This window comes from Borostomias antarcticus (assembly GCF_949987555.1).
Source record: "Borostomias antarcticus genome assembly, chromosome: 4".
Classification (NCBI taxonomy): domain Eukaryota; kingdom Metazoa; phylum Chordata; class Actinopteri; order Stomiiformes; family Stomiidae; genus Borostomias; species Borostomias antarcticus.
Genome location: NC_140237.1, coordinates 22,853,045 through 22,871,354, shown reverse-complemented (window position 1 = coordinate 22,871,354; position 18,310 = coordinate 22,853,045). Strand labels below are relative to the sequence as shown.

The 18,310-nt window shown below is 46.9% G+C and overlaps 2 protein-coding genes across 2 annotated transcripts in view; one reads left to right on the top strand and one right to left on the bottom strand.

The window, feature by feature from the left end:
* Window positions 1-1,559: 1,559 nt before the first annotated feature.
* Window positions 1,560-6,979, top strand: dpep1 (dipeptidase 1; the record flags this gene model as incomplete). Its single annotated transcript, XM_084437390.1, has 10 exons — window positions 1,560-1,585; window positions 2,383-2,509; window positions 2,614-2,746; window positions 3,254-3,404; window positions 3,844-3,913; window positions 4,299-4,475; window positions 4,969-5,053; window positions 5,215-5,290; window positions 6,553-6,688; window positions 6,788-6,979. The coding sequence occupies 10 exons, from the start codon at window positions 1,560-1,562 to the stop codon at window positions 6,977-6,979; spliced, it is 1,173 nt and encodes a 390-aa protein (XP_084293516.1).
* Window positions 6,980-10,641: 3,662 nt separating this feature from the next.
* Window positions 10,642-18,310, bottom strand: part of slc22a31 (solute carrier family 22 member 31) — a gene marked incomplete at both ends in the record, with an annotated part of 13,771 nt that continues 6,102 nt past the window's right edge. The window contains 5 exons of the mRNA XM_084437389.1: window positions 10,642-11,134; window positions 12,226-12,337; window positions 14,524-14,738; window positions 16,023-16,134; window positions 18,232-18,310. The exon at window positions 18,232-18,310 is cut by the window's right edge and continues 67 nt beyond it. Coding sequence (XP_084293515.1) covers window positions 10,642-11,134; window positions 12,226-12,337; window positions 14,524-14,738; window positions 16,023-16,134; window positions 18,232-18,310 — 1,011 coding nt within the window. The remainder of the gene's footprint in view (window positions 11,135-12,225; window positions 12,338-14,523; window positions 14,739-16,022; window positions 16,135-18,231) is intronic.

Sequence of the window (18,310 nt, the reverse complement as noted above, 5' to 3'; positions counted from 1 at the left end):
AGCACATTTACTTGTATGTGTTTATTAATATGCACTGTCCTCACTAAATAAACCAAAAAAATAAAAAAATAATCCTGCTAACAGACAAACACACGAACACATGCCACCGAAAACATTACCTCTCACCCTGCGCTGTCACTTGGGTGGAGGTAAACATCAGACATAGGCAAAATGTTTGATCTGATAAACTTGGAAGTCGTTACCCTATTATTGACCCAAAGTTCCATTGGTTCCATTGAAAGAGTCTATTATGGTAATAGAACATTGGCGGCATGATTGAAGGCAGCCTATTGCTGGACTTTAAACTTGTTGCGTGATGACGTAATTATAAACTTAATCAAACCATAAATAACCATTATGCAATGTCTGGTCTCTGTGGTCTACCGGACATTTGCTATTTCCAAGTTTATCAGACCAAACATTTTGCCCATGCCTATGATCTAATGTCTATTGATTGTGCATAATATGCAATATGCATTAGAGTGGGGTGTGCCCAAAAATATGCCCCAAATTGGGTCCCATATTGATTCAGTAAGGGACAGTGCATTTTATTTATCAATACAGGACGATCCCTTATTATATGGGACGAGTGCCAACCCCCAACACAACACTCCATTTGTACAGTTGTGTAACGTTACCGACGCTGTTATGCCAAATAGTGTCCAGGTAAAAAGTCTTGATTGTCTATTATACAACGGTTAGTTCTAGTTCTGGATTCTGATTGGCTGGAAGCCGTGTTAAAATACTTTGTAACACACACCTGGGACCGCATATCATTCCATTTTCAGTATTAATGCGCCTCCCATTTGATCCAATGCATTGTAGTTGTTGTTGTTGCTTGGCAACCCATTTGTTAGGGGAACTATTTTGCTCCGCGGAATTGAGGGAATGATGCTTCGTTTTGAATAAATGTTAATATTTTACATTGCTGTGTGTCTATTTTAAACTAATAGCTGTAGTAACCGTTGTATAAAAGCAATAAAGGCTGTGCTCTCCGAGCACCATTTCTAGTAAATTAATATTATCTGTCTTCTCACACGTCAGTCCAACATTACACAACTATCATAGTTTATGGGTTTACGACCAGAGAGATGACCGTTGCAGCAAGCCGCATGGCCGAGAGACAGAGAAGGAGAGAGAAAGAGAGAGGGGGAGAGGGCACAGAGGAGGAGCGAAGCAGGGATAAATACTTGGAGGAACACCGAGACTGTGGAGAAAGAACTCTAGATAGCGACCTGAGGTGTTTGGAGACAGCTGTGGACAGAGAGACGAGGGGAGAGAGTTGAGGAGGGTCCAGAAACACTTACAAGGGTTCGGCCTGCTGTGTTTCAGCCAACAGCAACAGCAACGAGTCAGAGAGTTCAAGAGAGGGAAAGAGGGATAAAGAAGAGAAATACACGCTGAAAGAGACAGAGTGATAAAACCAGAGAGAGAGAGAGATGATAACCATGTTGTTGGGGGGCAGTACTAGTTGGGGAGGGGTCCTCCTGTGTGTGATGGCCTGTGCTCTTTCTCTGACCTGGGCTCAGGACACATACATGGCACACGCTCTGAGAGTGATGTCGGAAACACCGCTCATCGATGGGTAAGTCAGCCAACACATCTGTAACAAGGGAGTCCAGCCTGCGGCTTTACAATTGTGCTAGCAGAAAGTTATGCCATTTGAATCTGTTACACACCTTTTATGATTCTTTCTTGAGCTCTTCGATAGATCCAGGTTAGATAGATCAAACATTTTCCCATTCCTTTGTGGTGCACGATGTGAGTGTGTGTGTGTGTGTGTGTGTGTGTGTGTGTGTGTGTGTGTGTGTGTGTGTGTGTGTGTGTGTGTGTGTGTGTGTGTGAGAGTGTTGACTTTCGTTGTCTTTTATTATTGTCCTTATTCAGCTCTGCGTTGTGTTTTGATTTCAATAAAAGATGGCCCCCAATCTCACACAATACCACACAGTCCAGTGTCCCTTTGTTCTGAATGTATTCCAAATTAATCTCTCCAACACCCCCCCCCCTTCCCCAACCAGACTAGTCTGGACTGGTCTGGTCTGGTCCCTCATGTGGTTTCTGGCCTTGTGAGGTCAAGATAACCTACGCCGCCTCGGCGCCCAGCTCTAACTCTAACCACAACAATTGCTGTTGTCCACAGAATGTACCAACCATGGAATGCCACCCTTATCTCATAAGTCTAGGGAAGGGAGCCACAGTTTCTTACAGAAACTCCGGCCGACAGCCACACTCAGGGGCTAATCATCATAATTAGAAATAGCTAACAGGATCAGATTAAACCACAATATTTCTCTGAAAACAGTAATTTTCCTCAAGAGTGTGTTGGGTTGGGGCTCGGGCAGCCGGGGGTAATAATCTACCTGTGCACCCTCTAACCCGCAGACATAATGACCTACCATGGCAGCTGAGGATAAAATTCAACAACCAGCTCAACAAAGTGGACCTGTACACACTCAACAACACGCACACCAACATCCCCAAGATCAAGCAGGGACGACTAGGAGCACAGGTACACACACATGCACACACACACACACACACACACACTCATGTGATTGTGGTTTACTATTAAAACAGTATTTGCTGTAACACAGTGTTATTGTCCTGATGTAGTTCTGGTCAGCGTACGTTCCGTGTGAGACCCAGTACAAGGACGCTGTCCGGCAGACCCTCGAACAGATAGACGTGGTCCACAGGATGTGCCACAAATACCCAGAAGCCTTTATGTTTGCCACCAGCAGTCAAGGTAAGACAGTCCCAATAGGATAGTACGTAAGCAGTGGTTACTGAGTAGGACATGGACTCAATACACTCCTCGGTATGAATACAGCCCACCTGAAGCAGAAATCGCCAGCGTTTTGGTAGCGCAGTTGGCTAATACTGAATATTTATGGGAGTTGGTCACGTGTGTTTGTAAGTCAGGGGACCAAAGATCAAACCCAGAGTGGAGCCAGTGAGGTTGAAAGCAAAAGAACGTTTTGAGAGACGCAGTGACACCTATGTGTTTTCATGACTGTGGGCGTCAATCTGAAAGAAGATCTGTGTTAGGGACCTGTCCGTTGACTGAAACTCTAGATAGACATGAGAACATGCAAAGTTCTCCTTTCCTCTCTCCTCTCTCTTCCCTCTCCTTCCCCTCTCTGCACTGTGCTTCATACTCATCACCTTCCAACCGTTCATCTCAAGCAAACTTTCTTCCCTCTTATCACCTCTCTCCGCTAAATTGTGTGTTTGCCCTTCACCCACCCACCAGACATCATGGATGCGTTTGCCCAGAACAAGACAGCCAGTCTGATCGGGGTGGAGGGGGGGCACTCCCTGGACAGCAGTCTGGGTACCCTGAGGACCATGTACCAGCTAGGGGTGCGCTATCTCACCCTCACACACAGCTGCAACACGCCCTGGTGAGACCCTGCCGCGTGGCGTCACACACACACTCACCCTCAGTCACATTGCCCGGTTAAATAAAGGCTCTATGTAAACATAAGCAGTTGTTGTATATCAACAAAGTTGTAGTTGACAGTCTGAGCATCTACAGATCATGTACACCCTCATAAATAAACATCGGTCCAGCACACAGCTCAGACTTCTGAGTGAACAGAGAGCTCTGTGGTGGGGAATCTGGGGGATTCCAGCAGCTCCAGAAGGTCGCCTCCTGTCCTGGTATCACTATCAGCATGTGAGCAGGCGGCAGCAGGGAGTCTGTACCCACCACAGAGCCCTCGCTGGGCTGTGGGAACAGACATGTAATTCCCCCTCAGTCCCTAACCTGACTCACCTGGTGAGAAACCCGTAGGCTGATCTCCCCTCCCCTCCTCTCCCCTCCTCTCCCCTCCTCTCCAGGGCTGATAACTGGCGTGTTGACACAGGAGCAGAGCCATCCCAACACAATGGCCTGTCTGAGTTTGGCAAGGTAGGCTTTTGTTATACTGACACACTCACATACACAGTGTGAGAATACTTCTGCTTTTTCACATGTACTTAGCAGGAATTAATAGATATGTTTCATTTCATTTGAAAGGGAAAGTTCAGCTGACAGTTTTAATGTCATAATATTCCTGACCTTTCCTCTAAGCAGCAGGGGATTCTCTTGTAAACCTTTCATTTCCCTTCAGAAACTACAAGGTAGACTCGTTTCTGTCTTATGAGAGAGGAATGTGTGGAAACGTTATGATACTGATGATGATGATGATGATGAGGAAGAGGATGATAATAATGATAATGAACACAACCATGATGATTACATTAACGGTAAGGTTCATGATAACATTAACGATAAAGATCTTTCACCCTGTCAGCAACTGATCATGGAGATGAACCGCATAGGAATGCTGATCGACCTGGCCCATGTGACAGAGCAGGTGATGAACCAGGTGCTGGACATGTCCAGGGCTCCCGTCATCTTCAGCCACTCCTCCGCCTACTCCATCTGCCCTCACAAGAGGAACGTTCCAGACCATATCCTCAGGAGGGTGGTGAGTGTGTGTGTGTGTGTGGGGGGGGGGGGGTATGATGACATGACTGACAAAGATTGTGGTTGAGAAATCATTCAACCACAGTCGTTGATAATATATTATATAGGATCACATTCAAGCTGCAATCTTCAAGGAACCAATAAAAAAGTTAATCAAAAAGTCCCTTCTCCCCGTTTCACATCATAAGGAAGTCAGAGAAGCCTGCCTCCCCCAGAGCTTTACTAACATCAGGGTGCTGAGACAACTGTACAAGGCTGTAAAACACAAAGACAAACAAAATGTTTCTATTTATTTCTATCTGTTTCCTTTGATCTGGCTACTGTAGATATTTTAGTTTGTTCCATTAGTTTTATCCACCAGATCGGATGTTATTTATATGCCGCTTTTTCGTTCAAAGTTACAATACAAGGTGCTTCACAGGGCAATAAAAACGGACTCAAAATGACAGTATGTTTTATCAAACTGTTTACTAGTGTATTGTCTCTCCCACCAGAGAGACAAGCAGGGAATTGTGATGATCAACTTCTACAACGACTACGTGACCTGCAGCCGAACTGCCAAGCTGTCCCACGTAGCAGGTTCTTGAGGTGGAATGGGGGATCAAACACACACACACACACACACACACACACACACACACACACACACACACACACACACACACACACACACACACACACACTCAGGCACTTGTGCACATCTGCACATATTGTAAGTGTTGTATTGATGTCTCCTCCAGATCACTTTGACCATATAAGGAGAGTGGCTGGAGCTGGTATCATTGGCTTTGGAGGGGACTACGACGGAGTGTCCAGGTGAGTTTAGATGATCAGTCACGTACATCCTAGTTTCCCTCCAGACTTGTTGCACTCCACATACAATACAATACATACAATAGAGTCTGTGCCACTTTGCCACCCAAGCTGGTATTCTCAGGGCGTATCGACGGGTCAAAATTGACAGAATGACAGGTCGTAGCAGCAAATGAGAGACACTAGCCCGGGTTAGATGGGCGGAGCATATCTATGGGTGGGAACGCCTTATGCTAAAAAGTAGTCAGTAGGGAAAGTAAAGTAAAGGGAAAAGTAGTAAAGGGAAAAATCATGTTTAGCCCTGTTTTAAGGTTACTTATGATCATATACAATGGTTCAGATCAAAACGTTGACAAAACTAGCACTTTTGAGAAAGTTGATAATTGCTCTACCACCGTTTAGGTCATACAATGGATGTGGGTGGGCACCATGAAAAATCATTGTTCAGTTCTTGATTTCAAAGACAAGTACCATATATCAAGCCGATCACCTGATAGTCACAACAGCCTGGAGAGATTGACTGAACAAAGGCCATGACTCTTAAAGTTACTCATTGTAATATACAGAGGTCACGATAGAGTGGGAACTGTAAAATTCAGTTACTTTCACAGTTTTATTACAGGAGGAGCAGTTTGCAAATGTTTTACAAAGAAGTTAACTATGAATGTCATGGAAATTCTTTCCAATTAAAAAAGTGGACTCGCATACACTTTCACCTCTGCACCTCTACCAGCCTGTAACCAGCACACTGTTCTTTGCCGTTGTCTGCTTTGGAGGCAGTATGAGGTCTGGGAAGTCAAACAAGCTGAACAAGCTGGTGAGGAGGGATGTCTCTGTTGTGGGGCAACAACTAGACAGCCTGGAGACTGTGGTAGAGAGGAAGATGAGGGACAAACTGGAGTCTATTCTGGACAACCCCTCCCATCCCCTCTATGATGAGCTGAGGCAGATGGGGATTGGGGAGTACCTTCAGCCACAGGCTCATCCCACCCAGGTGTAATACAGAGTGGTTCAGGCATTCCTTTGTGCCAGCGGCCATCAGACTCTATTCCCAGGACCACGATAAAGAGAGCAAGTCGGCGTGTGTGTTGCCTCTACTCACCTTGTTATTGAACTTCTGACATTTGGTCTGTTTCTCACTTGCATGAACACACACGCACGCACGCACGCACACACGCACACACACACACACACACACACACACACACACACACACACACACACACACACACACACACACACACACACTCACTCTCTATGTGCAGGGTGCCTGAGGGCCTGGAAGATGTGTCTAAGGTGCCATCCCTGGTGGCAGAGCTGCTGAGGAGAGGCTGGAATGACACAGAGGTCAAAGCTGCTCTAGGAGACAACCTGCTCAGGGTCTTCAGAGAGGTGGAGAGGGTGAGACACACACACACACACATTCTCAAACACACTGAAGAGGGCAGCAATCACAAGCATCTGGGTCGAGTCTACCTCTCTCCTCCTGCTGTGTTCCAGCTGCGAGACAGTCTGAGCGGTACCAGCCCAGACGACCTGCCCATCCCCTACCCTGAGGTGAAGAACCCCTGCAGAACCAGCGATGGCTACCCAGACCCAGCAGAGAGTGGCAGTACCATCCTGGCGCTCAGCCCCCTGATTCTGGCTCTGCTACTGGCCCTCGGGCTAGACCTGGGAGGACTGGCCTCTTGAGGAGGAAGAGGGGTGGGGTGGGGGGGTTACTGGGGAGTTACTGGGTTTATCTGGCCATCTGCGGAGGACAACAGAACAGTTACAGGCAAGCTGGACAGAGGAGAGGCTGGAGGAGAGGAGGCGTGGGTGAGGGTGGCAGAGGTAGTGAGAGGGATGAGAATAGTAGAGGTGTAGTCCAGTCAATCTGTCAAAAAGGGACCCAACTTAAAAGAAATTGCAATAGTAATGTTTCATCGTTTTTATTGGTCCTCCTAATACCCTCCTGCATCATATATTAAAATCTAACTTCAAGGATTTAGTGGAACATATACTTTTTTCAATGTCAAAAGCAAAGTTTCAATGTTTCAGTGACTTGGTCTGAGTAAAATACTGTTAATATTGGAGGGTATATGTACACCATATTCAGCATATTTAGTGCACATAGATCTATGTTTCTGGGGTCAACCTCATCAATAAAACACTTTTTGAGAGGATATTCTAATGTCTTAAACCTGTATTTTGGGTACCACTACCCCAACACCCAATTTCCTTGCCAAATTTTCCACTTACAGTTTTTGCCACACTGCGCCTATAGGTGTATCTGCATTAATGGTGCGTTCGTTTGTGGTCGGAGGTGGCAAGTCGCAAGTGGGAAAATACCTACCTCCGACCTGTGTGCATTCGAGCTATATACCATTATATCACAGTTACCTAGTTATATCTATATACCATTATATCAGTTACCTAGTTATATCTAGTGCATTCGAGCAACTGGGGGCTGATGGTGCATTCGTTTGTGGTCGAGAAAATAGAATTCACACATCATCAGGAGAATGATACATAGCGCCGGCTCTAAACTTTTGGAAGCCCTAGGCAAAATGTTCTGTGGAGGCCCCCTGTTGCAATAGATCCTACCCACCCTCAAGCAATCAAGACTGAGGCACCCTCATCCCATTGTCCTGTAAAGTTAGGCCATCATCCGCAGCAATGACGCACTTGGAACGTGACCCTAGTATCGCATTCGCTTGGGGCATTAGCCAATCACATCAATCCATTCAGGGTGTTCAGTCTTACTGTCCTGCAGCTCCACCATGTGGAAGTGCAAGTTCAAGGAAAACTGTTTGGACAACAGCAACTTAGCTCCATAAGCTAGCTGAAGTCTACTGAAGGGAATCCAGACTATATTGGGTATATTGGCCCACTTTGCTAGTTCTGTGGAGTTGTCTCACCAACCATATTTGTTGTAAATCCATCCATTCATCGTTATCCGCTTATCTGGGGCCGGGTTGCGGAGGCAGCAGTTCCAGCAGGGGGCCCCAGACATCCCTTTCCCTAGCAACATCAACCAGCTCTGCCTGGGGGATCTTTACCCAGTGCGGAGATGTAATCCCGCCACTTGGTCCTGGGTCTGTGTTGTAAATCTCAGTCTTAAATTCCATTTCAAGTGGCATTAAAAAGGTCTTATAAAGTCTTAAATTTAACATGCTGAAATCAGCAGATACCCTGCTATTGCTTGCGGAGCGGGACGCACCCCAAAATCTGTGATTTTGATTGGTTTTATGATCCATGGCATTTACTGTATCCAATGAGAACGTAAACACTTTTTAGAGAGTTTAAAAAAAGGTTTTGCCAAGCTGGGGGCCCGAGGCATTTGCCTATTCCACCTATAGGAGAGGCCAGCCCTGATGACACACACACAAACACACACAAACACTGTGATGAACAAGACATCTGGAGACTAACCTATTTTCACACTCTTAATGTCTCATTCTTCAATATCATACAAACTGAGGGCTTTGTTTGTGGCCCAAAAAACATGGTAAGGTTTTATTTGATGAACAGTAGGCTACAGCACGTTTTTGTACAGTCAATACATTTCTTTGACCACAGCATCACCTACTGGTAGCAAAATGTGACAAGAGGTGAAGACGAGTTTAACATGGCACCAGGACATGACACAACAATTCAACATGGACAATAAAGGTATTTAACTTTTGATGGTGGCAGTGGTCTCAGAATACAATAGCACCACCTATAGGACAAAATATGTAGTGGCATGAACTCCAAAATGATACATTCCAACACATTCAACTCACAGTGAACAGCCTAGCCGTCAAATCAGGACAAGGCGAAAGGGTACATAGCTGAAGTGGTGAGACATAGAAATAGCCCTCAGATTAGGCAGAAGAATTTCAAGTATCACTTAAAAACAATCCCTGTCAGATCTCTTGCTTTGAACAGAGTACTTCACAGTGTAAGATATGGTACTTTTAGCAATGTAACTCCCTGTTCCCCAACAACAACATTTAAAGACACAAATCAGTGTTGTCTTCATCATCATCTTATAACATTTACATGGCCCATAACTCCTTCATTGTCTTAAACAGACTCAGACTGACCATAGCGGTCACGCTCATGGTCTTACTGCCGGTTTGGTCAGAAAGATCACTAGTGAGGGACAGCTCTCTGGCTCTCCTCTCTCACCTCACAGCTTGACCGGCGAGTGACACCATGGCGCCCACTTGACTTCTCTGAACATCCTATCATTATAATACAACACAAGCCACACTGCTGGTTCCCGTCATACGGCTCCGAGTCACCGGCGAATCTATTAGCCAAGTCAGTCAGTCAGTCAGTCAGTCAGCCAGCAAACCGTCAGTCAGTTATCCGTTGGAGTCGGTCAGCCAGTCAGCCCTTGGCTCCCTGCTTCAGGCTAACCACATCTTTAATGAGAGGCAGCTGAGTGGACAGTCAGTGGCTAAGTGGACAGACATGGCTGCTCAGCTGACCCAACCACAGAAACCTCAGCCTCAACGCTCCTCCCCTCTCCACCTCAGCCTCAACACTCTTCTACTCTCTACCTCAACACTCCTCTCCTCCTCAGCCGAAACACTCCTCTACTCTCTACCTCAGCCTCAACACTCTACTCTCTACCTCAGCCTCAACACTCTACTCACTACCTCAGCCTCAACACTCCTCTACTCTCTACCTCAGCCTCAACACTCTACTCTCTACCTCAGCCTCAACACTCTACTCTCTACCTCAGCCTCAACACTCTACTCTCTACCTCAGCCTCAACACTCTATTCTCTACCTCAGCCTCAACACTCTACTCTCTACCTCAGCCTCAACACTCTACTCCCTACCTCAGCCTCAACACTCTACTCTCTACCTCAGCCTCAACACTCTACTCTCTACCTCAGCCTCAACACTCCTCTCTAGAGTGTGAAACCTCTGTGTTCTTTTCTGACCTAAGTGGTTCTTAACCCCACTGGCTCATACACACACATCACACACATCACACACATTACACACAACACACATTACACACATCACACACGTCACACACACATCACTGTCAGTTTGTTAAAGGAATAAAACACGTCTTCACTGAAGCCTGTACAAGAAATTCCTCAAAAAAAAAGAAGACGTGCCACCGCATCAGTCAGTTGGTGGAAACACACACAACTGACAGAGCTACACACCCCACAATACTGACTCCGTATGAGAACGCCTCTACTCCAACGATAATTGTCCAGTTTGAGAACCCGCCAGTCAGTCCCCAGGATTGTGGTACGGGACGATGCCAACAGAAGTGTGTGTGTGTGTGTGTGTGTGTGTGTGTGTGTATCCAGAAGGCAAGGGAGAGAGATGATGTCACAGTTCACAGTCCAGGGGATGGTGCTAGGATAGCTCCTCCCTCAGCAGGCCGTTCTCCTGCCCCCCGCCGTTCCCCCCCTGTGCCCCCCCGCCGCCGCCGTTAGCCGCCAGCAGAGGCGGGTGGTGGGCGCCGCCGCCGCCGCCGCCTCGCGCGGAGATCTTATAGGGCAGCGCGTCCTTGGCCAGCATCTTCTTCGTGGCCGAAACCAGGCGGGAGTAGTTGCCGGGGTTGTACTCGGACGCCGGTGGCCTGGGGCGCAGCAGGGGCAGGCTGTCCCGCTCGCCACGCGACTGGAAGAGGGGCGGCCGCCGCTGGCGCTCGCCGTCCTTCAGGGAGTCCGGGAGGGGCTTGCGCTTGCTCTCGGGGAGCAGCATGATGCAGAGGACAGAGAGCACGGCGAAGGAGGCGAAGACCACGTGGTGCAGGAAGTAGCCGCTGTTGTTCTGCAGCTCCATCAGGGAGGAGGCGGCCATGCCCACGCAGCCCGCCGCCAGGACCAGACCCAGGCAGCCACCGCTGGAGAGGAGAGGAGGAGGGGGAAGGAGAGAGGAGAGGAAGGGAGGAGTGAGGAGAGGAGAGAGGGGGAGAGAGGAGAGAGTGGAGGAGTAAGGAGAGGAATGGAGAAAGGAGGAGGGGAGGAATGGAGAGGGTAAGAGAGGAGGAGTGAGGAGGGGAGGAGTGAGGAAAGAAGAGGGGAGAGGAGATAGGAGGGGGGGAGAGGAGAGAAACATGGGGGATCACATTACCAGGGGCACCTTACCCAACAACACTCCCCCAGTCCATGTTCCTAGCAAGGGCGTATTTTTGATTTGAGCTTTGGTGGGCACATAACATTTTTTGCACTATATAAAATAAAAAGGCATACATTTGAGCTACAGTCAGATCTGATCATCCTGAGGCTGGTTCTTTAACCTCCTGAACTGATGATTTGGCCCACATGTGCACTTGCTGCATACAAATTGATAAAAAACGTGCCTAGTTGTCTGGTTTGTTAACGTTATGCAATTCAGTAGGTGAGTGAGCCTCGTTGTGGGTCAGATTTTGCCGCGTTTGCAATGGTAGGCAAGTCGTTGCCGTTAAAATGCACTTTCAATACTGAATCAATACGAGAAGCAAGGATTTCCCTGTATTTATTAGCACAGAACTGTAGTGTTGACGGAGGCTCTGAACTTTGAAGCCACGCAACCAAATTCAACCAGATACTACAGCCAGCCTCTCACGAGTTAGCAAGAAACAGCAAGCCCATATTAGTGATCTTGGGCTAGGGAGGCGGGACTAGTAGAGAAGGAGATCTCTTAAGCGTTGGGGACAATACAGTAGTCTCTGAATATTGATGGGTACATGTCCCGAGCGTCCCCACTAAATTCTACACCCATGGTTCCTAATCATTACATCCATTACATTCCTAAACATTACATCCAGTATTCATATCCATCCTACAGCCAAGGTTCACACGCTCACACACACGCTCACACACACACACACGCACACACACTCACACACACACACACACACGCACACACACACACACACACACACAGCCAAGACAGACAGACGACACACACACACTAATTAGATTGTTTAGAACAGGAAGAACTGGTACTTACCGTATGACTGTGGGCATGACTTCACTGGCGAAGAATGCACTGAGCATGGCGAGGGCCTGGGAGGAGAGGAGACCCAGCACAGACAGCACCAGAACCAGCCCCCCGCGCAGGTCTGCAACACCACCACACAGGTCAGAGTTCACTATACAGGTTAGAGTTCACCACACAGGTTAGAGTTCACCACACAGGTTAGAGTTCACCACACAGGTTAGAGTTCACCACACAGGTTAGAGTTCACCACACAGGTTAGAGTTCACCACACAGGTTAGAGTTCACTATACAGGTCAGAGTTCACTACACAGGTCAGAGATCACCACAGAGGTTAGAGTTCACCACAGACAGCATGAGTACCAGCCCCCTACGCAGGTCTGGAACAACACCACACAGGTCAGAGATCACCACAGAGGTCTAGAACAACACCACACAGGTTCGAGTTCACCACAGAGGTCTAGAACAACACCACAGAGGTCAGAGCCTGAACCAACAATGCCCAACAGCCTTGTTCCATGTTCATATTCACAGCACATCCGGTATGCATATCCCCCCCACACACACACGCCTACACACACGTTGGGCTTGTTACTCAAAAAATTTAATATATTAGTTATTACTCATTACCCTTTTTAAAAGTAATATTGTTACTTTATGTATTACACCCAGACAAAAGTAACTAGTTACTTATGCAATATATTACTTTCCCAGTACACCACCATGTGAATCTCAGATGACGAGACACAACCTTTTAAACGCCTTGTTATTTATTTAAAACTGAAAGTGAACGAGAAATCAAAACTGAGGGCCTACAGCACCAATTAGGCCTAAATACAATTAAATTGAATAAGCAATGCTGTTTACTCTCCTCCTTAATATGGAGCTTTGGACGTTATATGCTTTCTATCTTTTCAACAACCTCTTAAATAACTTAGTAGCAGAAAGTGAGAACATAATAGCTGAAAATGAGAACATAAGACAGGGGCAAAACAAATCAAAACTGTAGGCCTACAGCAACAACTAGGCAAAAGTAGGCCTACATTCAATTCTGCTAAATAAAGACCCAACCTACTACTACTTCACCGCAAGCTTATTTCACTGCTCACATCAGAAATGTCAAAACATTGAATTACGCACCTACTACTGCTTTTTGCATAGCCATTTTCTGCAAATGTTTTTGACATATGACGGTTGATCAGCGCTCAGAATGAGCAGAACGTTAAGTGTTTTGAAAATTCACTCAGCGCCCACAGTGAGCATTCTAAGCGTGAGCGCTCAGTTACTTAACGCACCCAGAGGGGGGAGAAAAAACTCACCACCACCTTCAGTCTACAGGGCGTTTACTACGTCAGTGAATGTAACTTCATCTTCCTCCTCCTCATGTTCTTCTGAATCAGTTTACATCTGACGACATTCTTGTTGTCATCTTTCAGCTCCATCAAATCAAAAATAATGCGCATATTTCCAGCCACAGAATGTTATCGTTGTCATTTTCAAAGTTAGCTACGCTGCTTGGTAATGGTGACATTCTTCACATCCTAAATCCAAACTTTATTTCACCCTTTGTAAAACGAAAATAAATAAACACAGTAGGTGTACGACAAAAGTAATGCAGTAGCGAGCTTTCTGGGGGGTAAGTAACTGTAATATTATTACTGAAATTTGATTAGTAACTCGCTACACCCCTCATTACTGGGGAAAGTAATTACTGTAATGCGTTACTAGTAAAGCGTTACTGCCCAACACTGACACACACACACATACACACACACACACACACACACACACGCCTACACACACACACCTAAACACACCTAAATAAAACACACACCTACACACACGCATAATTCATCTAGGACTAGGAGAATACAGTAGAGGAGTAGTAACCAGCAGGGGGAATAGATGAAGAGAGAGGGAGGAGAGAGGAGAGGAGGAGAGAGGAGGAGGACAGAGGAGACGAGAGAGCAGGACGGTGGAGAGGAGGAGAACAGAGGAGAGGAGGAGGGAGGAGAGAGAGGAGGAGAAGAGGATGGAGGAGATGAAGAGGGAGGAGAGGAGGAGAAGAGAGGAGGAGGAGGACCGAGGAGAGGAGGAGAACAGGGGAGAGAAGGATGAAGGAGAGAAAGGAGGAGAAGAGGACTGGATAACAGAGGAAAGAAGGATGGAGAGGAGAGGACGACAGAGGAGAACGGAGGAGAAGATGGAGGAGAGGAGGGGACGGAGGAGGGGAGGAGAACGGAGGAGAGGATGGAGGAGAGGAGGGGATGGAGGAGAGGAGTGGATGGAGGAGAATGGAGTGTAACCTACACTGTGTGAGGGCCAGCAGCAGCAGGGACGACAGCCCGGTGACGATGGCCGACAGCAGCAGGATACCGCGGCGGCCAAAGTGGTTGACGGAGAGGCAGAGGAAGAGGCAGGCCAGCGCTCCGGTGATGACACGCAGGAAGTAGGCAAAGTAGAAGTGGGGGGAGTAGCTGTGCAGGTTCCTGGTGAAGCAGTACTGGATACCTGTACCTATGAACCTGGGGATGAGAGGACAAGAAGAGAGGGGGGTGGGGGTGGGGGGGATGGAGAGAGAAAAAGGGGGGAGGAGGAGGAGGACAGGAGGAGAGGACAGAGAGGGAGGGAAGTAGAGGATGAGATGTGATGTGATGATCCCTTTGTCTAGGAACCAATGAAACAAAGCTGAATCAAAAACACCACAGTTACTAATACACCAATACTGAAGTCAGACAGGTGGTGTGGAACCCTGTAGGCTTACAGAAAGAAGCAATACTAGATGGAACCCTATAGGCTTACAGACAGAAGCAATACTAACGTTAGATGGAACCCTATAGGCTTAGGCAGGCAGAAGCTATACTGGAGCCAGTCATGTGTTGGCGGTATATAGACTCACAGTGTGAAGCTGAGGATGAGGTGTTGGAGTATGGTATAATATGGTATAGAGTATGGTAGAGTATGTTATAGTATGGTGGAGTATACTACGTAGACTCACAGTGCAAAGCTGAGGCTGAGGTGTTGGAGTATGGTATAGTATGGTATAGAGTATGGTAGAGTATGGTATACAAGTATAGTATAGAGTATGGTAGAGTATGGTATATATATAAACTTTATATATATAACTAAACTTTATTTGTATAGCGCCTTTCATGCAAATAAATGCAGCTCGAAGTGCTTATAGTATAGTATGGTATAGTATGGTATGTAGACTCACAGTGTGAAGCTGAGGATGAGGTGTGGGAGTATGGTATAGTAAGGTAGAGTATGGTAGAGTATGTTAGAGTATGGTGCAGTATGGTAGAGTATGTTAAAGTATGGTATAGTATGGTAGAGTATGGTAGAGTATGGTATAGTATGGTAGAGTATGGTAGAGTATGGTATAGTATGGTAGAGTATGTTCAAGTATGGTATAGTATGGTATAGTATAGTAGAGTATGGTATAGTATGGTAGAGTATGGTATAGTATGGTAGAGTATGGTATAGTATGGTAGAGTATGTTAAAGTATGGTATAGTATGGTAGAGTATGGTAGAGTATGGTATAGTAAGGTATAGTATGGTAGAGTATGGTAGAGTATGGTAGAGTATGTTAAAGTATGGTATAGTATGGTATAGTATGGTAGAGTATGTTAAAGTATGGTATAGTATAGTATGGTAGAGTATGGTACAGTATGGTAGAGTATGGTATAGTATGGTAGAGTATGGTACAGTATGGTAGAGTATGGTATAGTATGGTAGAGTATGGTACAGTATGGTATAGTATGGTACAGTATGGTACAGTATGGTAGAGAAGGGTGCGTAGACTCACAGTGTGAAGCTGAGGATGAGACAGTTCCGCCAGATGACGCGAGAGTGGCGCAGCTCCAGAACTGAGTGGTACTCTGGCTGAGTCTCGTCCTCTGGCCAGGCCACGTCTATCTCTGCAGGCGGGGAGGGGGGGAGAGGAGGATGGAGGGAAGAGGGGAGAGGTTGGAGGGGGGGATGGAGAGGAGGATGGAGGGAAGAGGGGAGAGGTTGGAGGGGGGGATGGAGAGGAGGATGGAGGGAAGAGGGGAGAGGTTGGAGGGGGGGATGGAGAGGAGGATGGAGGGAAGAGGGGAGAGGTTGGAGGGGAGGATGGAGAGGAGGATGGAGGGAAGAGGGGAGAGGTTGGAGGGGGGGATGGAGAGGAGGATGGAGGGAAGAGGGGAGAGGTTGGAGGGGGGGAGAGGAGGATGGAGGGAAGAGGGGAGAGGTTGGAGGGGAGGATGGAGAGGAGGATGGAGGGAAGAGGGGAGAGGTTGGAGGGGGGGATGGAGAGGAGGATGGAGGGAAGAGGGGAGAGGTTGGAGGGGGGGATGGAGAGGAGGATGGAGGGAAGAGGGGAGAGGTTGGAGGGGAGGATGGAGAGGAGGATGGAGGGAAGAGGGGAGAGGTTGGAGGGGGGGATGGAGAGGAGGATGGAGGGAAGAGGGGAGAGGTTGGAGGGGAGGATGGAGAGGAGGATGGAGGGAAGAGGGGAGAGGTTGGGGGGCGGGGGGGGTGGTAGTAAAAGAGTGACAGTAGTTTTTCCAGTTTCAAATGCCCCTTTCAAATTCACTATTTATTTATTTATTTAATCTTTATTTTACCAGGGGAGCCCATTGAGACCAAGGTCTCGTTTTCTATGGTGCCCTGGTTACAATAAAACATACAATATAGCGTATAAAACAACAAACATCAATAGAAAATAAATACAAAAGCATCATACAATTACACATAAAAACAAATAAAAACTAAACTGATAAACTGAAAATGTACGCATACGCATACATACTATGAATGTGGAATTGGGCTCATCATCTGGGATTTTTATTTTATTTTTTTAAGTTGGCTTTAAACTCAAACGCTAAACATGCATCATCTAGCTCACATTATCCATCTACTTCGGATGCCCCTTGTTTTAATGCAGTGATTCCCATAGCCTACATTAGGGTTGGGCAATTTGACAATAGTCTCATCAACTGCACATTTCAAAGCGTGCGTGAATAGGCTCATGCGTTGGGCCCGCAGTCAAAAAGGAAATGTTTTGGCTGTCACTGAAGCATTTCTGCGGATGTAAGAACTCAATCTCTCTATTCCAGCGGATATCTTAGTCAATACAAGAAGACTGATCTAGTTAATCAGATTTGATATTCCACATAAATGCACGTGATTGCTGGTGCACAGTAGGCTCCGCATAGTGGAGGGGAGAAGGGTTCCCTACCTTCTTCCCTCCGCTATATTAGTCTTAAGTCCTTTTACTGCACAACAAATAGCTATGGTAATAGCCTAGGTCTAAAACAAATGATTGGCCTGTCCTATATAAATCACAAGGCAGGTGAGTGGTTTAGCCCACCACAGAGGAGAAAAAAAACAACCGCTCGACTTAAAGAATCTCAGACGACTTAAGGGTCCGACTGATGATTCGACTCGTCGGGGGCAGCCCTAAATGTCCAGGTCAGGCCATGGTCAAACCTTACACCCCCTCCCGACCATTACACTCTGCTACCTCGGGGCGATTGGCTGCCCTGTCACTCCGAGGCCCCTGCGGTCGATTGACGCGGTCACGGCTCTTCTCTGTCCCGGCCCCGCAGTGGTGGAATGAACTGCCCCCTGACGTCAGGACAGCAGAGTCGCTGCACATCTTTCGCTTCAGGCTCAAAACTCACCTCTTCAAGAAGTACTACCAGGATCCTCCCTCCTAAGCACCTTCAATATTTTTAGTTTGCTTCTTGCACTTTGCCTTCAGCACTAGATCATGCTCTTAGTCACTTGTTTTAGAAAGGAGATGCACTTGTGAGTTTTGGCAAGTAGTAGTACACTGCAATTATTGTAAGTCGTTTTGGATAAAAGCATCAGCTAAATGCAGAGTAATGGAATGTAATTTCCCTACTAGGATGTTCACTACTTCACAGTGGTGTTGAGGGGCCCAGCTCAGTAAGCTGGAGGTGTGTGTGTATAACTGAATATCAATGAGAAAGAGGGTTGTGAGTGTGTTTGAGTGTGTCTTTAGTTACCTGTAATCAGGGTATCTGCAGGGTAGAGCTCACCCCTCAGACACACTCCGTTCTTGGAGGAGAAGAGCTGCAGGCTCCT